The sequence below is a fragment of the Apis laboriosa genome, unplaced genomic scaffold, assembly GCF_014066325.1.
Source record: "Apis laboriosa isolate Shangri-la unplaced genomic scaffold, ASM1406632v1 scaffold43_cov150, whole genome shotgun sequence".
In the NCBI taxonomy this organism is placed as follows: Eukaryota; Metazoa; Arthropoda; class Insecta; order Hymenoptera; family Apidae; genus Apis; species Apis laboriosa.
This window is the reverse complement of record NW_025223292.1, coordinates 1,547,511-1,572,567: the sequence shown is the minus strand read 5'-3', so window position 1 is coordinate 1,572,567 and position 25,057 is coordinate 1,547,511. Positions and strand designations below refer to the sequence as shown.

General features: G+C 24.5%; 4 protein-coding genes across 5 annotated transcripts; 1 reads left to right on the top strand and 3 right to left on the bottom strand.

Moving 5' to 3' along the window:
• Positions 1-92: 92 nt before the first annotated feature.
• On the bottom strand, positions 93-3,371 carry LOC122716264 (F-box/WD repeat-containing protein 5). The gene is made up of 9 exons (XM_043939172.1): positions 2,847-3,371; positions 2,516-2,673; positions 2,222-2,399; positions 1,924-2,116; positions 1,579-1,800; positions 1,308-1,474; positions 906-1,233; positions 608-820; positions 93-534 (listed from the first exon to the last, which is right to left on the bottom strand). Exons 1-9 carry the CDS (start codon positions 3,133-3,135, stop codon positions 267-269), a joined length of 2,016 nt encoding a protein of 671 aa, XP_043795107.1. The 5' UTR covers positions 3,136-3,371; the 3' UTR covers positions 93-266.
• A 540-nt stretch (positions 3,372-3,911) lies between these two features.
• On the bottom strand, positions 3,912-6,916 carry LOC122716281 (male-specific lethal 3 homolog). 2 transcript variants are annotated; one of them, XM_043939196.1, is made up of 11 exons: positions 6,871-6,916; positions 6,457-6,560; positions 6,303-6,371; positions 6,124-6,233; positions 5,863-6,046; positions 5,580-5,765; positions 5,179-5,483; positions 4,783-4,992; positions 4,518-4,711; positions 4,335-4,419; positions 3,912-4,261 (listed from the first exon to the last, which is right to left on the bottom strand). In XM_043939196.1, exons 2-11 carry the CDS (start codon positions 6,556-6,558, stop codon positions 4,171-4,173), a joined length of 1,536 nt encoding a protein of 511 aa, XP_043795131.1. In that variant the 5' UTR covers positions 6,559-6,560; positions 6,871-6,916; the 3' UTR covers positions 3,912-4,170. The 2 variants fall into 2 exon arrangements, with proteins under 2 accessions (XP_043795131.1, XP_043795132.1); XM_043939197.1 differs by lacking the exon at positions 6,871-6,916 and having other exon boundaries at positions 4,518-4,681; positions 6,457-6,808.
• A 529-nt stretch (positions 6,917-7,445) lies between these two features.
• On the top strand, positions 7,446-10,689 carry LOC122716290 (plasmolipin-like). Its single transcript, XM_043939217.1, has 5 exons — positions 7,446-7,642; positions 9,003-9,144; positions 9,543-9,713; positions 10,056-10,154; positions 10,294-10,689. Exons 2-5 carry the CDS (start codon positions 9,010-9,012, stop codon positions 10,426-10,428), a joined length of 540 nt encoding a protein of 179 aa, XP_043795152.1. The 5' UTR covers positions 7,446-7,642; positions 9,003-9,009; the 3' UTR covers positions 10,429-10,689.
• An 877-nt stretch (positions 10,690-11,566) lies between these two features.
• On the bottom strand, positions 11,567-17,441 carry LOC122716299. The gene is given in 5 exon segments (XM_043939228.1): positions 11,567-11,967; positions 12,708-13,230; positions 13,500-13,672; positions 17,261-17,288; positions 17,290-17,441. Coding segments are annotated over 5 exon segments (1,200 nt in total). The 3' UTR covers positions 11,567-11,643.
• Positions 17,442-25,057: the final 7,616 nt, after the last annotated feature.

Here is a 25,057-nt window from a genome sequence, read left to right as displayed (position 1 = left end):
AGATAGTACTCTATAAATAAAATATATGTAACATTTGTGTAGTTTAATTGTTAATATCTATAGATAATAATAAATATCTATAGATTAAATTTATAAATGTGTAATCATATGTATCCTATTATTAAATTCTATTTAATTAAAAATAGAATTTATGAATTCATATATTAATATATTACACATTTAAATAGAACATATAAGTAAAGTAATTTAATATATTTTTTAAAATTTTAAATAGAAATTTAAATTGGAAATTTAATAGTCTTTAGTCAATCAATATTACAACTACTTTTTCGAAATTTTCGCCTATTACGTACTTCCATACCTCTACGGAAAGAATCTTCATTTAATCCTAATGAACGAACTACAGCTCGACTACGCCAAACTTTAACAGTAAAATCATCGCTAGTTGTGACTAACATTTCAGGATCACATGGATTGAAAGCAACAGAATTAACAACATCAGAATGAGGAAATTTAGCTAAACATACTCCATAATGTCTGTCCCAAAGATAACCATGTTTGTCTTCAGCTCCACTGATAATAATTTTAATCTTAGAAAATTAAAATGAAATAATTATTTATATAAAATTAGTTTGATTAAATTTACCTGGCTACATATTCATTGCATACATCAAGGAAAATAAAGAAGCATTCATTATTTGGTGTATATGCTTTATGAGCTCTTAGCATGGTACCAACTTGCTTTAATGTTACTAAATCAATAACATGTATATCAATTTCTTGAGCTATTGGCGGAGGTTGTAATGGATTTGTAATAACGTAACCTCGGGGCCATGGTCTTGTATTTACATACAAATATCTAATAACAAACATAGATATTGTTTATAATAAAAAGTAAAAATATAAATTTATATTTATAATATAAAAAAAATAATATGACCAACCTATGATCTGGAGATAATCCCATCCCTATAATATGTCCATGCAAATCAATTAAGTGATCTACTTTATCAAATTGATCAGCTACAGATTCATAATCCAACCAATTAGTAATAAATGCATAAGAATTTTGTCTTTCTCGTTCTCTTTCTCTTTGTTCTATTCTTTCACGTAATGATGGTCCTGGATCTAATCGTGCAGGAAATTTTACATTTTTTATTCTCTTGAAACCCACTTGATGAGGCGTATAAGTTTTTGATCCAGTTGTAAAAATAAGATATTTTTCACAATTATTTGATAATTCGTCTTCACTTTCTTTTATATCTGATGATTCTGTATTTAAAATTTTATTATATTTGTATAGTAAGAATATAATAATAATCTAAATTATAATAAATTTCACTTACTTCCAGATTTATTCCACAAAGAATTTTCATTTTTTTTGTCATTTTCCTGAGCTTTTTTTTCCATTTCTACTTGTCTATATTCCTGATTATATTGTATAGGATTAGCATATTCAAAACCATCACCAAGTTTTTTCCAATTCATGAATCCCCCTTCCAATGTACTATATCTATTTGTATATGCTTGAGTTAATTATATCAATTGTTTTCAATAATATTTTGAATTAAATAAAATATATATGAATAGGAAATATATTTTGCTTAATTAACTTACTGTAATCTGGATGATGCATGACGAAGAACAACAGGTTCTTCTTGTAAAGTATCACTAGAAGATGCAGATGAAATATCTTTATGACTTGGTGGATTTCCTCTTTCTTCTTTAATATTAGAAGATGAAGGCTGATTATGTTGTTCTTCAGATTCATTTTGTTCAGGTGTTAAACAGTTAGCTATCATTATTGCTCGAAGTGATGATGCATTACCATTGTAAAATCTAAAATATATAAAATAATCATATAATTATTAATATATTTATTATTTATTATTATTATTAAATATTAATATATTATGCAAAATTGTTTTTATAATATTAAAAATTACTTGTCATGTAAAATACCTAAATAATTGTGTCATAATAGGTACATGTTCACTAGATGTCTCTTGATTTGCCTTATTAAGCCATAAGAGACTAGTACTAACTAAGTGTGCTAACCAACATAAATTTCCACTTATAAGGTAATGTTCACTGTACCATGTACCAAATATATCATAAGGTTTATTTATTACTCTACATTGAAGATCAAAGCCAGCTGTAACAAAAAGAAATTAAATAACAATTGATAATATATTTTTATTATTGTTAATTATTATTATTATTATTTTAAAATATTAATTAAATTCATTGATATTCTTACGTGCTAATCTAAATACTGCTATTTCACCCGAAGTACTGAGAGGAGTTCCAAAATGTACACCAGAAACAAGTAGCAAAGTATCAGAAGAATTAAATTGTGAAAATTGTGTATATTTCCAACTAAATGTTTTCATATCATGAAGATATTTTATACTAACAGGATATTGACTTTCCCAAACCTATAATAAATTTCATAAATTATAAATTACTTAATTAATATTATGAAACAATTAATTAATATTATTAAACATAAAAATAAAAATTAAAAAAAAATTATAAAATAAAAATAACTCACAAAAATGTATCCATCTTTTGAACAAGTAGCAAACATTTTTCCATTATGTGAAAAACTAACATGTAAAACTTGATGGGAATGTTCTTTAAGTACTTCTGTTTCTAAAAGTGGTGTATGATATGTTAAACGTTTAAATTCTCCTAACCATGAAGTTTTTCCTAAAATATAATAATATATAATGTTAAATATAAAGTAAAAAAAATATAAATGAATATTAATATCAATAGTGATTTTTAATTACATGCATAGTGCGTATTAATTTTTATTTTTAATGATATGAAGATTGTATTCTCTTTGCAATGTTGAATATTTATAAATATATAAAGTTAACCTGGCATAATGCCGATGTCCGGATCTATTTTGTATGTTTGATAGAACAGATCTTTCCAAAGAAATTCATCATGCGATACTCTATACCATGATTTACATACTTCTCCAGCAATTGTCAACTCTCTTGGTGTTAAATATTGAAAAATATTTAAAAGAATGGAATCCGGCATATAATACCAATTTTCATTCCCTTCACATATTTCGGATAAACAATTGCTCTTTTCTTCTGATATACGTACATTTTCTTTACTGTTTTCTTCATTTTTCGTAACATTTTCAACGATATCCATATCGAAATGCTGTTCTTTATTTACTAGAACAGCTGATATCTATCAGTAACACTGTTAATGTAATGTAAGCGCTTTTGAGAACGGACGAATTTGACTGAGATCAAAAACGATTAATCGCCGGACATTTGCAAATAATAAATGCAATGTAAACTGGCACGATTAAAAAGCGTTGCAATCGTCTATAAAATTAAACTCTTCGATTGTATCTAATACAATGACTGATGATAGATAAAATAATTTGCATTGCCAAAAATAGTCATAGATTCTGTAGTTGCTTTCTTTTTAAAACTATAAAGATCTATATATTTGTACACATATCAATGTAGATATCATGTATGCGCGCGCATACATTTACAATTTATATATATATATATATATGTATATTGTTACATACATATATATGTATATAAAAGTGCTATTTTCTATATCAGGCATAAATATAATTAATTATAATTGTAACTTATATTTTCATTGAATTCATTAACTAAAATAAAGGCAATTTTATTCCTATATAAAACACGATTCGTGAAAGAATATAAATTACATTTATATTAAAATTATTTACTATTAAATTAAATTACTCATAAATTATTATATTCATATTATAGTTTTCTATATTAATTAATGATAAATATTATATATATTTATGTAAATAATTATAAATGAGATAGTAAATATTTTTTAAATCATTTAAATCACACATTGACATTTTATCAAAAATATTTTATTAAAAAAAAATTATATAATTTTTTGTTTTATGTATATCTCTAATCTTTATATTTCTTTTTATTTGTTTGCACTTTTACCACTTCACACAGTCTCTTTTATGTCATAAACATAACAATATAATATAATATTTATAAGGAAAATTTCATTACGGAAGGCATGTAAAAAAGTATTTTCATAATTGATACAAAAAAGTTTATCACTTATATCGAATTCACAAATATATATCCTTGCTGTAAATCTCATGTAATATCCACAATGTATACACAATTGTATCTATAAATGGATATAGAGAAAGAATGCAGTTTATTATGTAGAATTACTTGTTTGAGGAATTAGTTGACTTTCCATTTGCATATAAAATTGTTCTCCAAACCATTCTCTATGCATTTCTAAATAGCTATAAAAATTTAATTTTTATTAGTTACAAAAAAAACAAAAAATATTTAAAAAATAAAAAAAAAAGATATTACCTAAGAAACATATCCAAATATTTTAAAAGAACCTTCAATTTTTTATGTGGTATATCCGTTAACTGCAGCAAATCTGGTAATTTAACTAATAGAAATCATATTTATAATTATTTATTTATAACTATAAATATTTAATAATAATATATTTATTAAAATATTTGATAACGATTTCTTTTTACATACCAAATAATCGCGTTAAATGAATGGCACCATAATAGGTAGAAGGATTTGGAGGACCTTCTGATTTTGATGATTCTGGCATTAATCTCCATTTGTTTGATTGTTGAAGTAAAGCGTTGACTTGTGCAGATGTAACAACAGGTATTCTCAACGTTACACCGCGTGGGCTAGAACAACGAGAACTTGTACTTGCAATACTAAAAAAAAAAATTTTATCAATTTTATAATTATGTTAAAATGATTTGCTTCATTAAAAATTTTAATTCACCTCGATAAATTTCCTGTATCTTGTTTAATTTCTTCATATGATCTCAATTGCCTATTTTCATCAATAGAACTCACTCTGTATGATCTCAATCTTCGCTTTGAATTTGTTATTGTTTTTGAAGTATCTATTTCTTGATCATGTTCTTGAAAAGGTGGTAAATGAGCATACTCAGTATCTTCGTATTCTTCTTTAACTAATACTTCTGAATTCCTTTAAAATTACAATTACATTAATAATGAAAATAAACTATTAACTGTATTAATTTATTTTAATAAACTTATAAGTAAATATTTTATTTTATTTTAAAAATATTTTAAATAATAAAATACATAAAACATCTAATTATAAAATTAAAAATTTTCAATAAATAAATAAATAATAACTATTAAAACTTACTCAATTGGTTCTTCTTTGACAAGAGTTGGATGTTCACCATATAAGAAAGAAGATTTTAAATTACAATATTGTTCTCGTTCTTGTCTATATAAGAGAAGATCATGTAATGTAAAATCGAAATATATACGTAATCCATCAGCGACTTCTCTACATATGTTTATTTCATTAATTGTTTTTTCTATTGTATTATTTGCTTTGTTTCTTTGCGGTTTTTCAGGAATGTTTGTTAATTGTGTTGTTGTAAAGTGTTGAACCCATGATTCTAAAATATTTGCAACAGTAGGTTGTGCAGGAAGAACTGCTAGCTAAAATCCATATTAATTTTTATTACTTTCAAATTTTAGATTAACTTTTTTGATTATAATTGTGTATATTATAATTTTAAAAAATCATAATAATACCTTAGTTTTATTAGTTATAAGATCGTAATCTTGGTCCAAAATTCTTCTTAAAGTAGTACCTATATCAAGATCAATTCCTGGCTTTATACTAGCACCAGATTGACTACCACCACCACTATCTTCATCATCACTTGTTTCACCAACATAATCTGAACTACTTTCTGTATCTTCTTCAGTAATAACTTCCTTTAATAACAAAGTGATAAATATTTTGATTAAATATAAATAAATTTATTATATATTAACATATATATATAAAATATATATACAATAAAAATAATACTTCAGTATCATAATCAGCATGCTGTCCTGAACTACCATCTTCTGATGATCCAGTTGTTGCTGATGTTGCTCTACTACCACCACTTCTTGCTCTTCTTCTTGGTTCTTGATTTTCAGTTTCATTTAAACGTTCAGATAATTTATGGCTTCTTTTTTTACGTTCTCTTCGATATAAATATGCTCCCCTGTTTATCATTTTTATTAAATAAAATTTTCCTATATTAAATTATTTTTTATATAAAATTTTATTTTATATACGTACAATTGTAATTGTGCTTTTTGTGCTAAATCTCGTTGAAGTTGACGATTTTCTTCTGTATCTTTTAATACATATTCTTCTGTTACACAACGATCCCATGAAGAATTCCATCCCTATCATTATATATATACTTTATTTTTATTAAACATCAATGTAAAAATAAGATAATACTTATTATTTACCTGGAAATGTATTAAATATTCAACAGCTTTACGTCCTCTTTGATCTTTGTTAACTATAACATCAAGTACCTATAATGATATATGAATTAATAAGAAAGAATGAAAATTTTATTTGATGTTTTTTATAATATATTTTTTATTTTTTATAATATACCTTTGAGTCATATAATACTTTTGCTTTTGTAGGATCAGGTTCATAACAAAGAACTTTTTCACCATCACAAAATTTAAATTTTGGTCCTCGAGTAGAAACCATTCCTTACAATTAAAATATTAAAGCAAAATCACCAATTTATTTTGTAAATGATCGTAGAATAACGAGATGATAAAATTGTTTAGATTAACATAACCTTATATATTATATTTAAATAAAAAAATAATCAATAATTAGAACGAAAAGTTCTACATAATCTCTCAAAACTTCTTATTTAAATTTATTAATAATCATTGAATATATTAAATTCCCGTACAATGCGTTACTAATATCGTATGAGCAGAAATTTAAGTCTCCCGGTTTCAGAATCGTTTACTGAATTGAATTAGTTTATATACACCAGATATAACTAACCTCATTTGATAAACTATTTATATAAATAATAAATATAAAGCACCATTCAAAATATGTTCTTTGATTTATATTAATAGTAATAATATGATATACATATTTATAAATGGAAAGTTTATATATTAATATTCTATGAAAATCCGCCATAAATATCGATATCACATCTTTTTATTTTATTTTATATTAATTAATAATTAATATATTTTCTTTTTAAGTTTATAATTTTTAATAAATATGAATTTATAAAATTACTCTGTAATATAATAAATTCATATTACAAATTAATAATTTATTTTTCCATATGTATAAAAACGAAAAGATTATAAAAATTAATAATTAAATTTTTAACATTTATTAAAAATTACTAATCTTGATATTGATATATATTATACTTACAGTAGATAAAATTTATATTTATATAACAATAAAATTCATTTATCGATCAAATTAATACTTACCGTCTTATTAGTTGATTATTAAATACTTATAAATTTTTCTACTAGAGGGAACTTTAAGTAAATGATAAAGTGGGGTAAAATTGTACAAATTGTATATACATACCTACCAGTTTCATAGATCCATTCGTAATATTGTTTGCTTGAAACGTGTTGCGTGTTATTTTTTTCTGTTATTTATACATGTATTCAGATTTGGTGAAAAAGATTTCAAGATTTTTATTTTCTAGTGTTTCAAGGACAAAAAAGTTTAAATTTATATGCAATAAATAAAAGAAATTTAAAAATAATTCAGTGTAGAGATCAATCTGTCAAATCAGGTAAATTGCACATCATATATGTGTATATATATATATATATATATATATATACACATGACATGGAAATAATATATGGAAATTCATTTTATCTCCTAAGAATAAGTAACCAAAAACTAAAGAAAAATAAGTAAAATAAGAAAATCATGATATATAACAGTGAAACAACAGTGTTACAATAGTGTTACAATAATAGTGTTTTAATTATATTTGTATTAAAAATATTAAATGATTTTCTTCCCGCTATTTTATATTAATATAAGATAAAGTGCTAGAAATAAGATTTTTGTTGTTATTTGTTATTGACAAAAATACATGGAATTAATGAAATTTATTATCATTGTGAAAATGATAAAAAAAATAGTGAAAAAAAAATTATATATTTTTGCTTGCTAATTTAATAATTCAGATTTACTTGAAATAAATATTATGATTATTGTTATAATTTTTAAAATATTTTTTTTTATGAAATATGTTTTTTTATGAAAAAATATATTTTTAAATATTTACTGAAATATGTAAATATATTACATATTTTATTTTTTTTCATGTTACATGTTTTTTAATTATCGCATTCTCTATATTAAACCTATATATGTAATAGATGAGTGACCGATATCGCGCCAAATCAAATCCACCGCCCACAAATATATATAAATTGTACTTATAGTTAACTTATTTATGAATAGAGACATGTAGATTCATCTGATATATTTCTCATACATTGTTCATAATATAGAAATCCTGTCATTTGCTATTTTCAGTTGAGATGACTTCATTCTGATATTAAGTAATTGTTTTAGTATATTATTGAAATGTGATATAATTTTATTAAATAGTTTCAATCCAGAATCAAATTTAACACAATGTTTATCTTTATTTACGATGTTTACGCCTTTTTCAACTGCATGATAATTTATAATTTATTCATCACGCTTCTTTGATTTATTTTTGTTTTTTTTATTCATTTTTTTTTAAATTAAAAATTAAATTGACAAATCTTATATATGAAAAATATAATATTTATTACAATATTACAAATTGAATTTCTTTTGTAAGAAAAAATAATACAGATTTATATAATTATTGGGTTCTATGTTAATATAACAAGATATAATGATGATTAAATATATTTGTATTTTTTGCATTCATTTTATAAAATATCTGATAAAAAATATATGTATATATGTATGTATATCATATTTATATATACATATATATTGATATATTTATATTTATATAATTTAAAAATATATTTTAATTTTTGAAATTTATTATTTTAAACTTAAATTTCGTGGCTTAATATTTAAATAAAAGATTTGTATTTGGAAAATTTTTAATAATATTATTTAATTTTTTTCAGAATTACGATGGATCAAGGATTTCCAGCACAACACACTACTACTACCACTGTAACGACGAGTACGACTACAACACAACCAAATATTCGATTCGATTCATCTTATATAAGAACATTGCCTGGAATTCTTAAAATCGTTCAAGTAGTAAGTTAATGGTCATAGCATTATATTGTAAGATCTAGAAGCATTGCTTTTTAAGACATAAACATGGCATAAACGTATAAGTCTTATAACGCTCGTAGGCCTCTTTTGTCTTATAACGGACGTTAAAAAGATGAACATTTGTTTTTTTGACGCTCGTCTTGATCTTATATATATATATTTATCAGTATTATAAATATTATATATATATCTATGAATTATGTATATTGTATGTATGAAATTAGTATTATGAAATTATATTGTAGATGTTAATACAGTGAAAATATAAAATAAAATTTTTACAGTATGTAATCTAATTTTTAATTTTTTTAATAATATTTAATTTAATTTTATTAAAAATAAAAAATATAATTACTAATTATATGCTTTTTTTTTTATAGATCCTAAATCTTTTGGGATTCATATGTATTACGGTATCGTCTTATCATACTAGCCGTGGAGAATGGTTTAATACTGTGGCTATGGGAGGTTTTTGGTTCACAGGAATATTACTTGTTTTTTATTTGTTTCATATTATAGAAAAATTCTCGAAAATTCCTTGGTTAAAAATTGTAAGTTAAAAAAATAAAAATAATTTTTTACATATAATTATAATAATATAAAATTTTTGGCAAATAGTAATAATTTTTGAACTAAATCCCTTAAAAAGTTAACAGTGGTTTTTATACGAAAAGAAAAAAAATTGATTTTATAATAAATAATTAGGACTTTATATTTTAATATGCTATATGGTATATTAATAATTACTTTTCATTTTAATATTATAATTTTGTTTTATATTTTTTGTTTTTTATTTATTAACTTTTGCATGAAATTTTATTTATTGTATTGTATAAAATAATATTAATTAAAAATGTTTTAAAAATAACATTACATTACATTTTTATTTGTAGGAATTTTTATTTTGCATAATTTGGACTGCTTTCTATTTGCTGGCTGCTTCTCTTGCAGTTGATTATGCCAAATATATAGAAGCTTACGGAGTAGCAGCAGTAAGTCTTTTCAATCAGTTTTAAAAATTGCAATTAAAGTGATCTTGAATGATTAATTAATTTTAGATAAATTATAATTCGATGAATTGTTTGCTTAAATTGTTTGATGTTTTTTTAACATTTTTATATCTTTTTATAGTTTTTCGGATATTGTGCTATGGTAGTTTATGGTTATGATGCCTGGCTCAAGTTTCAAGCTATAAAAAATGGTGCATTAGCACAGGGACAGCACACACCGAAACAAGTGTCTACAATGACAAGTCCTACATATTAATTTCATCGTAAAATATATAATTTTTTTGATGAACTACACAAATAGATCAATTGCAAAACATATCATTGCTTTTATAGAGAAGATTTGATAAATTTTCAAATTTTTCTCATTTTAATGCTTTAATGCAAAAGACTAACAAATAATAACAGGGCACAATAGATTTGAAAATTTCATTATTTTTTATCTATAAAACTTATATATTTGTGTACACACATATTATGTAATTTCATGGAAGAAAAGCACAATATTCTATAATTTCATATCTTTGTACCATAAAAATGATATATATACAATTATAATGTAATGCGTATTTTGGAATTTTTCATATTAATAATAATAATATATTATGTATGTATGTAATTTTTAAAATCTGTTAATATTAAAGCAATATTTTAACAGATAGTATATATATATATATTTGTATACATATACAAGAAATATATATTTAATCAGTATTGTGTTCATGCTATATGCAAAATTAATTAATATATTTGTACTCATTTTGTATTTAATTTTTTCATTTTATATAATGGCAATTTCATTGCATTCCTGATTAGAATGATACATGGATAGTTATCTTAATTTATTTGTAATTATTCATATAAAGATCATAATAGAATGTATTATGTAACAAATTAAATTAATTTTGTCATTTTTACTTATTATATATATATATATATATATATATATATATATATATGTTGTATACAAAATTATATATTATTAAATATAAGTAATATTGTTTATAATATTTGTAAATTTGTTTATGATATTATGCAGCATATTAAGAATATTTTTGTCATTTTATTCGACGAATTCAATACAAGTACCTAAACATATATATTATGTACATGATATAATTATATACTAAATAAATTATAACTAAATAATTATATACTAATTATAAATTTCAAAATAAAAAGCATAGCAATAATGGTCATGATACAATGTATATTATTAGCTTGATATTTAAAAAAATAAATTATTTTATAAATATCTTTTGCAAATTAGACCGCCATTATTTTCGTAAAATATAATTGTTAATTATAATATATAATTGGTAACTTAATAACTTATTATTTTATATTATATGTTTTATTTAATAAAGCTCTACTTTTTTTTTTACAAATGTATAATTACGAGAAAAATTTTTATTGATTTTTATGTGATTCGATGTTTTAAATGAAGACAAAAAAAAAAATTATTGAAATATTACTAATTGCTTTGAAGAGAACGAGGTCTACGAGCTTGTTTCTTACCCATGCTCGATAGATCTATAGTTTTACCATCAGGAAGTACTAATTTATTCTCTTGATAATCCACAAATCCATTCTCTTCTTCTTCTCGTTGTTCTTCATCGCATTTGATTCCAGTTTCATATGTGTATTCTCGACGAATACCATCTGGATCGATATAACCATATTTACCTCTGGTGATACAATCAATACCGATTATTTCTTCTTTATATGATCCATCGTCGTTTTCAAAGCCCCATGTGATTGAGCCATCCGAATTATCGTTACGATATCGTCTTATAATCTATTACAAGATATTAAAATATTTTTAAATATAAATTTTAACTTAATTAAATTAATTGATGAATTTTTTATTTTCAATTAATAATAACTAATCATTTTAAATCAATTTCACTCTTTTTTGATATTATAAAAAAATGATAAGGATTTTCTCCTTTTAGAAAATTATATTAGAGAAATTATATTAGAAAACTACATAGAGAAATTATATACGATTGTTGAAAGTTTAAATTGTTTTCATTACATAAAAATAGTATCTTTTTATTGTAGCTAATGTATTTTTATTTATTTATTTTATTTGTTCTTATAATTTTATATTTAATTATAATTATTTTTAATAATTTTTCCCTTTTTTAAACTTCTTAATTATTCAAATTAAATACTAATGATACGATTATTAAAATGAAATATGTAATAATATACATATACGATTTTTTATACAATAAGAATGAAAGGAAGCTTTAAATATTTCAAGCTTAAATATTTCATTAATGTAAGATTTGTATGTGTATAAGATTATAAGTGATATAAGATTTCAATTATTTTTTTATATATTTTATATATTATTTATTTTATTATATATTATTTATTTATTTTATATATTATTTCTATATATTATATATTATATATTTTTTTATAAATTTTTTTTTTAATTAAATTAATCCCATTAAAATAAAAGAAATCCTTTAAATATTGAAACTTAAACAATGTTATCAAAAAATATTATCAGATTTGAATACTAACTTGTGCAACAGGCTTCTTTCCACGAGTGTCGTAAGGTTGAGATGATTTCACTGGTTTTGTAGGTGATTTAACTTGTTGCTTAAATGATTCGTCTATTGGTTTTCTTGATTTGTTCGGTTTTGATGTCGGTCGATATTGAACTGGTGCTGATGGCGCTGTTGGAAATCCGTTTCCTCTAGTGGTTGGACTTCCTGTCCCCGAAAGAGGACGATATTGTCCCGATTGAGCTGTTGAGACAGTATTAGAAGTTTTTGATATAGAACCAAGATTTGCAACGGTACGTGGTATGTTTTCTTCACTTTCCTCTTGACTATCCAACGGCTCATCACTTATATTGGTATCATCATCCTGATTATCATGTTCTCGAGGTGATTCGTGAATTCGAATTCCTTCATCTGGTTCTTCGTTCACTGGTTTAATTTGTGGAGGAAGTGATGCTGGTCCAGTGGATAAATTTGGTTTCAATGACTTAATCGGTGTAAAGGAGCCTGGTCCTGTTCCAATTGAATCTTCGATTCTAGATCTATAGATAGATAAAAAATAATTATCAATAGTTACTACTGCAATGTTAAACAAATTAAGATTTGAAATATTTATGAATATAAATTTATCTATTTATGCATTTATTTTTATATTCATATTTTTAATAAAATAAATTATATTATTCATGTATTATTTAATATCTACTATGTTATAAAAATTAATATTGATTGATATTTTTTCAAGAATTTAACTGAAATTACTTGAAATTAGTTTATCATCAATATATATCAATCTCATTATTAATTCTACCTAAATGTAATTGGTCGACGAATTCGTTGATTCGCAAGTGCAGTTGGGACTGCTGGTCGAGCAGATGGCAATCTTTGAAAACGAGTCGATCGTAAAGATGACCCTCCTTTTTGTGGTATATTGTCATCTTGATTAAATTGAGCTGAAACAAGTGCAGTGACGCATGCCAACAACTGCAAAATAAATATATTTTTTATTATATATATTTGAAATTTAAAAATAAATTAAAAAAAAATATTGATTATGTTTATGAAAATATTGATTAATATAAATTTTTGTATCAAGGCTTTTAAAATTGAACTGTAATAAGAATTATAAAATAAGAAAAATAAAATTATATTATCAAAAATAAAATTATACAAATATAAGCGAGTAAAATCAGTGCAACAGCGATCACAATAATCAACATATGATACTGATAGATGAATTAATCTATACATTCTTCAATCTAAAATATTACAGAAGTCTTCTTGATAAATAGTAGTTTGAATCATACATTTAATATACGAATCTTCTATATTTTTTTTTTTCGTTTCTTTTTTTTCATTGCTTATAATGACTTGATTGCTGATAACTTAAATGTCAAGCAACAAGTTACGTGTGTGTCACACAAGATGCATTACATATATACAAGTATTATGCGTCCCGACTTCTCGAAATCGAAACGCTTTCTCTTTTCTCTGGTATCATATGAATTTTGTGATTAATCTCGTATAATGTTCTTAATTATTAAACATATATAGAAATGCTTTCAGAAAACGTGTAAACTAGAAATGCAGGACCGGTTTGAAACCAATCCTTCGATGAAAACCTGTTATATCGAACGAATGCAAATGGAAAAGTAAGAACAATCGAATTACGATCATACCAATAAATGCAGTGATTCGATAGTTGTTTGATCGCAACTCCCTTCTAACCTGTCGCGAAAACTTATATTAACAAGCTTATTCCCTCATATAATTTCTCTTATATAAGAATATGAAATACCGTTCATGTTAACGTAACTCTCGATTCTATAAGAATTATTCGAAAATAAACGATCAGGATAACAAAATGAATAAGTATAATTGATAAAATGAAAGAGATTTTAGAGAATTTTATTTTTGCAAGAAAGAATAATATTGTATTATGTAATAATAAATATAATTAGGATAAAGAGAATCGATAAATTTAGTACATGAAAGAGAAAATTATAATTAAGTAATGGAATTCTTAATAATGCGTTAATAGTGTGTCAATAATTACAGGAAATAAAAGTGATATAATAAGAGCAAATTATGTTAGAATTGTAATTGGTTAGATTTTTTATAGGAATTAGGGGGAAATTTAGGAATTTTATAGGAAGATTTTGATAAGTTTTATTAATATTTGAAAATATAAATATTGATTTTATTAAAGATCTAAAAATAAATCAGTAAAATTTAAAAAAAAAAATTCAATGATCAATCCTTTTATCAAAAGCTTATTAAAATTTTGCGAAAATCAAATCACGTATTGTAATTGAAATGATTCTCCATATTAAAGATCCAAAATAGCGAATTCCATGAAAAATTCGCGTATTAAATATTGCAATGCTTTATAAAAATGGTATAAAAGAGAAAAGGAAGTATACACGTTGCGACAATCGTGTTGGAGAAGTTGAGCCATCGAGCTGGATCGCTATATCCTCCTCTGTAGTTCTTTTAGTTCACAGGAATGCACTGGTATTGCCAGAGAAAGAAAGAAAAAAGTTTGAGAGAGAGAGAGAGAGAGAGAGAGAGAGAGAAAGGAGAGACAGACGAATCGAGTGGACGCGAATTTGTTTCTTACGAGATTATACTTCGTTCCAAACTGGTGACCACGCACCTACTAGATATTTCTAGGGAATATACTGCGAAAAATCTATTCAACTTTCTTGTCAGACACTTTCACTTGGCTTGGTTGCGCGGGAAGCCCGTTAATTTTCGTCCCTCGTGGCCGAACATTGTTAAGAAATGCGTTCAAGATCTTGCTACAATTTCTCTCCCCCCAATTCTCGTTTTCTTTTACTGATCTATAACTTGTTCGTTCATTCACTCCCCCGTACAGTTACTTTCACTTTCTTTCTTTGAAAAGTCATCTCATTCCTTATTCGTTATTTTCGATCGACTTTTGTTTTCGATTTTACAATGGATATCACGTTTTGGAAAGGCAGAGATTCTTTAAATTATTCGATTGAAATTGAATTCAGGAATATACTGATCGAAGAATTAAACATTTTTTATTCTATTTTTAAATCTGGGCATTTTTTTGGTAATGTTTTGGTAATGTTTTGATAATTAAGTGTTTAGAAATTTTAATATAAAATGAAAAATAAGTTTGTACAAGATAAATTGATTAAATAAAAAAAAAAATATATATATATATATATAAGATAAAATATAAAAAACGTATTATTTTTTGGTTGTATAAACAATAAAGTTTTTTAATTTATATTAATAAAAATGATAATAAAAATTATCAAGAAAAAAGCAAAAATAGTAAAGTAATTATGGAGAATAAGTTGACTTGAGTTCCTTACATAATATCTGATGATTATAAAGCATAACCGGTCGAAAGCTTTCTGGTTCAAATATACAAAGAACGTGGATTGGCAGAACTAAAACGAAAGGAATGTCAAGTATAAAGGAAACTTTATATGTAAGTTGATATATTTTTTACACATTGTCTAAGAACCTGTCTGTCTACTTCGACTTTCATGCTACGCACTATTTCTTCCTTACTTTTTGTCCTTCTTCTATGATTTTGATTATAAATATCATGATGAAATAATAAGATAAAGTATCAGTAAGTCATATAACTATATAAAATATTTTCTTGCATGAAGAATCTTCATTATTTCATCTTTTGTAAATTTTCATTTTTTAATTTTTTTTTCTTTCACTTTAGAATTTTTGCTATATTTTTTTTAAGTTCTTGTTTACATCGAAAATAATTTTATCTAATTTTACATCTTTATTTTTTGAAATAATTAAAAATTAAAAATAATTTAAATATTTATTTGTTTAAAAAATAATAAATATTTTTCTTATTTAAAGATTTCAATTTACATTTAGAATACACTTATAAAATGTAGCAATTAACTTTCAACATTATCGATTTAATAAATCACTTTCTAATTTAAATTCATTCGAAACATTTTTAAAGTTCGCGCTTCGTAAGCGTCAGTTCTAATGGAAAAGGAAACAGGATGGAATTGGACCGTGTTCAAATTTAAACTATTTATAAATAAATATTCAAATTCAACTTCTATTTCCAATTCTCTATCATTAATGATAGAGGATATAAATATTTTAATTTCATTATCATCAATTCCATCATATCTCTAGTTATTATGAATCTCTTCAAATTAAACACATATCTATATATTAAAAAATAACTCTCGACAGTTTCACCATACTTGTTTCAATTTTATTATAAAACTATTATAAAACCATACTTTTTTTTTACTTATAATTAAAACGATAAAAAACTTATTCAAGATGAGCAATAAACGGTAACACAAACAAAATATAAAGAAACAATTCGAATCTTTTTACATTATCATAACTTTATATAGATTGAACAATATATTTATCATTTCTAACAAAATAAAAAAAGACTATCATTATAATTGATAATGAAAAATTACAGATTGAATCGACAAAATGGCGGACAATCAAGAGGGCGGGAGATAAAAAGTTGAATCTTTAATGGATGTAAAAAAGAAAGAAAGAAGAAAAAAAGTGAATTTGGCTACTCACGATCACCGCGACGCGCATGGCAGTGTCCTGTGTCTTGTGTCGCAATGGTGGTCACGCTGGGTGTGGTGCCGGCGCGTTTATGCCTCACACTACCGCGAACGACTCCCCGTCTCCCTGTTCTTATACTTATATCCCCGTTTAAATTCCTGTGGTACGAGCAACATGCAGGCCAACTTTCCATCGGTCAGAAGGAATACGAGATCGTGAAACGTTTCGGCATCGATAAACATAGTTCTTTAATTTGTCCTACCGGTAATATAATAATTAGTGCGAACGTTCATCTTTTCGATTCACAAACTTGAATCATTGATTTATTAATCAGTAATTTTATAAGATTTTATTGATATTGTTATGATTCTGCTATCGCGTAATATTGATAATTGTTATTGTATCATATTGACATAATTGGATAATATTATTATTCAATTATATTCGTTACTTAATATATATTCGTTATTGTACTATATCGATTGATTTATCATATATTATTAAATATAATATTAAATATCATATAATAGTAATATTAATGAATTTAACAGTTTTATTCCTAGCAGTTGTTACGATTATCATTGCTATTATAAATATTGATAGTATTTCTGCTTTATAATATATAATTAAGTTTCATTGAAAATTGATCGAATTATGAATCATTTAGGTTAGTATTTAAGTTAGGTAAAACAATTTAATATGTATCATATTCGTAATTCATCTAAGTTTTCATTATTTTAGAAATTATATTCAAAAAATCGGCGCAAATAACAAACTTAACTATTCGCAAAAGGAATTGCGTGTATTCAGTGAGAGTAGTTCTAATACATATTGTAGCTACAGATACATAGTTAAATTTCTAGTAAACGATATTAAAAATAGATATTAGTGTTACATATTAATGCTACAAGTTATCTAAGTATTACATATATCTTATTTTTTCTTTTTAATCATGAAACTAAATTATTTTTTTTTCAAATTAATAATATTTCAATAATAATCAGATAATTTTTGGATCGATCTTTTCAAAATTTAATTTTATTAATATTTCGAATTTCTTGCATAAATATTAAATTTGAAATTTTTCTAAAACAGGGAATGTTTAATGCAATATAACATAAATATATCAAGTATTTCATTATTAATGATATTGCTCAGTGAAATTAAATTTTCACATTGTGAAAATTTTTTTGAATCATTTTAATGTTTTTAATATTATCCGAATCATGTATATAATACATAATAATTAATACTAATTCGAAGGAAGAAAGTTTCAACTCAGTTGATGTTCAAAATAGTACAGAAATTCTTTAACCGCATCTTCTTTCGTTAATGTCGAAGGAAAATAGTTGGTACCATCATTACCTAGAAGAATTTCTACAGGGAGATAGTGCTTGAGGCTCGGATTCAAGGTCAGTGTCGGGGCTAAAGCCATTGCACTAATCCTCATAATACGATGGCAATGTAGGTATATAAATATACTTAAATTGTATATATACAATACCTTGAGATTATGTAGCCAGGTATAATTTACTATAAATTTGTACTTTTATGTGTATGTGCATGAGCACATATACAGAATGTAATTTCAGAACAAAAACGTACATTTAAATTTTTCTGGCAGAAACAACTTAAAAGTCAGAAGCTTATTTTATTTGAAAAACGTTAAAAATGAAATTTATTTTTCTTTATTCTTCTTTACACTTATATCTAATTTTTTATATTTAATTTATTTATTCACTATTTGATATATCAAATATAAAATTAAAATATTATATTTATGTTCTTTGATAACTTGTAATTTATGTGACCAATATTTATCCATTTAAAAATTTAATGTAATTATAAATACTCTTTTATGATTATTTTTTTGTTATTTTATTCTTTTATCATATTTATTTCTATATTTGTAAATATAGAAAAATTTTACTTGAAAAATAAGTGATGATAAATCTATGACAAATAATATTACATATTTTTATATAATATATCTCTAATATTGTTACAAAAAGATTGTAACATAAAGTGCGATTATGTGATGATTAACTATTATTCGATTTTATGGAAGATCCAAAATATCATTTTGATATTTTCCCGTCTCACATCATTAAAATAATGATTAAAATTAAAACATTGATGGACTTATAAATTATATGCATATGCATTAAATGCAAATATTACCAGAACATTCTCCACCATTTGAAACCAGTTTTCTTATCATGTCTTCTTCGTACTTCATATAATACATAATATAAAGCATATTTTATTTTCATAATTCTTTTCTTTGCAATTTTTTTCAAGGCCAAACGATACAATTTATCATTAATTTTAAATTTAAAGAATTCCAATTACAATTCTTTCCCATATTTTTTATATATTATCTTTAAATATCTCAAAGCGTCTTCTATTTACAGAATATCATATTATTCGCCTACAATTGTTCTCCTTGCATCAGATTAAAGATCCGATCTTGCATTCTTCAGTTAACCTGAATTGCTTAACAGACTATACAATGTTCAACATTGTGTGAATTGAAAGAGGTCAAGTATAATATTCTTTCAAGTCTAATATTATCTAATATTAGACTTAAAAAAAGAATGTTTTTTTGTTTAAGAAATAAAAAATAAATAAGAAAATAATCAGTAATAATTCTATAGTCATTTCTACCCAACTTTTATAAACATTTTTTTTATAAAAATTCTTGAACACATAATTTATAATAATTTCTGTAGATCGATATTACGTTTTATAATAAAGAAAAAAGGAAACTTTAAAAGATAATTTTAATCTATCATTTTCAAATCATAAAAAAAAAACATAAAAGAATTATATATATATATGAATAAATATAAAAAAAAAAATAAATGTCCTACAAATTCGATAATTATTAATTAATTATAACGCATATATCTTCAAAATAGAAAGTCATATTTTGCTTTTTACCATCGATTTACCCCATGAGGAATGTCCAGTCGCCATTCGGTCAGGAATGCTGCGAGTTCGAACCCCTGAAGTCGAATCAGGTACTTACTTACGTTGGTCAGCAGGTCTGGAATAAGAGAAAGAGGAAGGGATAAGAGAGTGAAACAAGTAGATAGGTAGATAGGTAGGTAGGTAGGTAGGTAGGTAGGTAGGTAGGTAGGTAGGTAGGTAGGTAGGTAGATAGGTAGGTAGGTGGGTAGGTAGGTAGGTAGGTGGTGCACCGGAGCAAGCGCTTTCGCGGGAGGTGAACACAGTGGAAGCAAGCGGAGTCGAACCGGCAAGCCAGACGGATCATTTTATGGACGCTGAAACCCCCATGAAACCGGTTCTTCCTTGCGCGCGCTTCTCTTTTCTTCTTTATTCCTTTTTTCCATGGCGACGTAGTCGCCGTGTAACCATCGGCTGGTACTACTGCGATGCATACTCGCGTGTTACACGAGTATGCTCACGGACACGCATGATCTTCGAAATATGTAGTACGCGCGAAGGACACGTAACATTATTTCGATATCGATGATCTTGAACTATTTTCTAGATATTTCTAAATATTATTTCTAGATATTATATTGAAATTATTTTAAGAACGTACAATTTGACGATAATTCGATGAAAATTTGCAAATTGATTATTTGGTTGATTTTTTATTTTATTTAAATAGCATAGAAAGAGTCAAGAGTTATAATCAATTTTTGCATTTTAAGATTGAATATTTGAAGAATATCTAAAATATTAATAAAGATGAAAAAAGTCTTACGTTTTTTGAATAAATTAATTATTGAGCTCAGAATTGTAAAATAATAATAATATTATAATAAATTGTCTTTAAATATGTTACCATTATTTTTCCTTGACTTTTAATATTTATGTAAATTTTATTAATTCTATTGAACTGATTTTTATGTTTGAAATATCATTGGATTGATTACATGATATAAATAAAGAACAATTTTACTACATCATACATTCCACAATTAATTGTCTATAATTTTTAAGTAAAAATATTAGCAAATTGGATGTTATTAGTAATCATAGATGGTAGTCTAATGATTAAGAAAAGTTTAATCGCTATATAATTACGATGTGTTTCATTTATTGATTTGAAAATTTAAAGTGCGACGGAAATAACTATACTTTTTTTATCTATATCATTGCGATTTTATCTTAAATTCGATTCACTCTGTTGTCTGTTTCATCATCTGTCACTTTCTAGAATCACATAAATAATGTAACTATTGATAAATATACAAGTAAATTTTAATGCATCGATTTAGAATTGTTAGTCTTTTATCACGAATCTATATTTCAAAGATTATATATTTTATTTTATGCATTAGCAAGTTTCTTAAAGTATTAAAAAAAAAAAAAAAAATACTGTTTCATAACTATTATTCTGTGTTGGATGTAATGTTAGATCTTTCTTAATAAAAAAATATTTTGCATAAATGTTTTATTGTATTACCTTCAAGTTTTTATAATTTTTAAATCTTAATAAATGCAGTTTAATAATTCATTAGTAAATGTATCGATTGACTTATTTTTATAACCGATGATAAAACTTATCGAACTAGAAAGATGTAGATTTCAAAATATTGAAACTTATAAATCTAAATTTTAATTATTAATGAAGTCAAATTTTGTTTGATCAATGTTTTAACACATACAGATAGAAAATATCGATTCGAATAAAAATTTTTTGTCATATATAACTTAATGAAAATAATGCTTCATTCAATAATTCAAGAAAATTCATTATTTTAACTCGAATGAATTTTTCAACTTAATTGTAATTAATGATGATGATATTAATTTTCCATATAAGACTGAAATTTTTTAAATAAAATACATTATTTCATATAAATATTTGATAAACAAATAAATAGCATCTCTTAGTTTTTGGTATTTTTGGAATTTAATGCATTAAGATTTGAAATAAAACTTTTTAATTAAAGTAATTAAAGTTTCATAAAGTATATATACAAATTTTCACGAATATCTAGAAATATATCAAATTTATTTAAAGAAAATGTTTAATAATTTTCTTAATTTGTCTTTAGAAATAGACTTTTTTGATACAAAGGAAATTGCCGTCCTCGGTTTCGAGTTAACGTCGCACCAGCTTCGCAAACACGACGATAGCAGCGTCATCAAGCTCCTCGTCGACCGGCCGATTGAACGCGGGCCGCGATCGTGCCGATTCCTCTGATTGGCCGAGCGAGCCGGCGTTACTCACGGCGCAAGAAGACTCTTTGTCTGTTTTTCGTTCGGTCGACTAGCCGGTAACCGGCGGAGCGCAAGTTATACGTGCAGTCGGAGGTCCTTCAGCCGTCGCGCCGGCTGCAATTATTACGCTCGCCTTCAAATTCGATCTCGACTCATTCGCATATACGTTGCGATTCTTCCATCGGCTTAGCTATCGAAATACGCGCCGGCCACGAAACAGCCACGGAACGTGCCGGCGAATTGATCGGGTGATGTGTATTTAAAGTTTTGTCGGCGATCACAAATAATGAGGATATCAGAGAAATGTCAACGATGATTTGATTGATTGAAGGTAAGGTTTTCTTTTTGAAAGCGATATTAATTTTTTAATTCATAGTTATCTGTCGATAAAAATAATCGAAGAATAAAATCTTTTTTTTTTTTTAAATTTTGACATTTTCATAGTATCGTAAGCGTATCTAGTAATTATATTATCTATGTTTTTTATATTTTATGGTTTAATGATCATAGATTTTGTGTGAAATAATCAAAGAATTTATAGTAACATCGATGTAATGGAATAAGGATATTTTTATAATTCTATCTTTTTTTCTCATAATTTTATCTTTTTTAAATATTTTTGAAAAAAAATATATGGAGAAAAAACTAGTTTGGATTCTTTGCTTTTCCTCTCTTTTATCTTTATCTATTCAATATATAGAATGATTATATTCTGAATTCCGATTTCCTCCAACATGGTATCGTTGAAGAGCATTGGCTACAACTGCTGCAAATAATATGAATAATTGAATTTTTAGAACAATATTTTATTAAATAACTTGAAAAATGTATTAAAAAGATATATCATGTCGATATTAAAAATAAATAGCTTTTTATATTTGATCATAATATAAAATTCTTAACGTAAGATCTTAATTTTTAATGTATATAAAAATGTCATACAAAGGGAGGTAACCAGTGAGAATCTGAAGGAACAAAGTTCCTTGAAACGCTAGACGTACATACGAACATTCGTATGTAAGTACATATGTATGTGCTTCAGGCGCGGACACTGCTTCGGTCAAGGTCGTAGTCTGCAAGTTAATGCTCTTTTTACACGTTCTCTTTTCTCGGCTGTACACAGCGTCCCGAAAAGGAGCCAATTATTGTTTGCCAATGCGAAACATTTTAATATAATTATTTATAAATAAATATTATTACGATTGAAATAAAATATTTTTTAATTTTTAGCATTATATACAATTGTTAATACTATCATTACCACAGATTTGATTCTGAAATATTTAAAATATTATTATTATAATTAATATTATAATTAATATTTTTATAATGATTTACTTTGTTGAAATATTTATTTAATTTGAATATTAAATTTCTAAAATACTGAAATACTGTGTCGAGGATTGGTAACTCCACCACCGTTGGCGGAATCTAATAGCCAATGGGGTACGAGTTTCCTTCTCTCGGCGCGAAATGCAGCCATAGAATATTTTAAATTTTATTACAGTTTAATGTTTCACTGGAAATACGTTAATATATTTACGTAAGTATTCAAGTAAGTACAATTTTGCTCCAAAATAAGCATAAAATTTGCTTGATCTTATTGTAGATTAAATATATTATTCCGCTTAACTTTATTCGAATAAAAAGTTCAAAATAGAAAATAAAATAACTTATATCAATAGCAATATTATTTTTTGAAAAAAAAATAGAATATAATATATTTTCTTACTCTGTTTTGATTCCGAATACACATAAATATTTATAACTTTTTGCTTTCATGAATCTCTCATTTGTTTTTGAATCTTCACTTTGCAAATGATTTTAAATAAAAAAGAGATAATAAATAATTAATTTCAAATCTGAAAACAATTGCTTAATTGGATCAAGACTGTATATACTTACGATATAGTAATTTAAATAAATTCTAAAAAATTTTTAATCAATAGTTTAAACAAAGAAAATGCTAAAATTGAAATTATTTCTTGAGCGCATAAATTTTGTATAGTAAACAAAGAGAATAAACAGTAGAAAAAGGACAGAAATAGAGTAAAAATTGTGAAATCAGCGCCATCTCTAGAGTGCCGTAAATGAAACTATATAAATAAAGAAAGCAAATAATAAGAAAAAGATAGAGATTGAATAAGAATTAACATTTAGCGCCATCTCTCGACTGCATTGAGAAATATCTTTTCAAAATATTTAAGAAATGACGCTAGTCCTTAATTCTTTAGTCCCTAATTTATTTTATTTTATTTTAGACAGTTATTTTTGATATTTAGAGTATAATATAATATAATATATAAATATCTATTTATCTTTTTTCTTATTTGTTTTTCTTATTTTGCAAAATTTGTGCGTTTAAGAGATAGCATTGATTTTCGATTAGCCTTATCATCTTTCTTGTTTAAGCTTTATTGATTAAGATATTTAGGTTACATAAATATATATATATATATATATATGTTTGACATTATTGCTGTAGTATAAAACAAAAATAATATATATTCTTTACATTTTCTTTTCCGCTAGATTTTAGAATTAGTGATAATCTGTGATAAAATATCTATATAGATATATAATCATTTATAAATGAAAATTTATCAA

Bases quoted from the DNA above. Each gene is read 5' to 3' on its own strand.
- LOC122716290 (XM_043939217.1), top strand. From the start codon at position 9,010: ATGGATCAAGGATTTCCAGCACAACACACTACTACTACCACTGTAACG. The intron at 9,145-9,542 runs GTAAGTTAATGG...TTTTTTTTATAG, and splicing joins TTCTTAAAATCGTTCAAGTA to ATCCTAAATCTTTTGGGATT. The intron at 9,714-10,055 runs GTAAGTTAAAAA...TTTTATTTGTAG, and splicing joins AAATTCCTTGGTTAAAAATT to GAATTTTTATTTTGCATAAT.
- LOC122716281 (XM_043939196.1), bottom strand. From the start codon at position 6,558: ATGGTTTCTACTCGAGGACCAAAATTTAAATTTTGTGATGGTGAAAAA. The intron at 4,712-4,782 runs GTGAATTAAAAT...TTTTTTTTTTAG, and splicing joins GATACAGGAAATTTATCGAG to TATTGCAAGTACAAGTTCTC. The intron at 4,262-4,334 runs GTAATATCTTTT...AAATTTTTATAG, and splicing joins TATTTGGATATGTTTCTTAG to CTATTTAGAAATGCATAGAG.
- LOC122716264 (XM_043939172.1), bottom strand. From the start codon at position 3,135: ATGGATATCGTTGAAAATGTTACGAAAAATGAAGAAAACAGTAAAGAA. The intron at 2,117-2,221 runs GTAAGAATATCA...TTTTTGTTACAG, and splicing joins AGCAGTATTTAGATTAGCAC to CTGGCTTTGATCTTCAATGT. The intron at 1,475-1,578 runs GTAAGTTAATTA...ATATACAAATAG, and splicing joins CATGCATCATCCAGATTACA to ATATAGTACATTGGAAGGGG.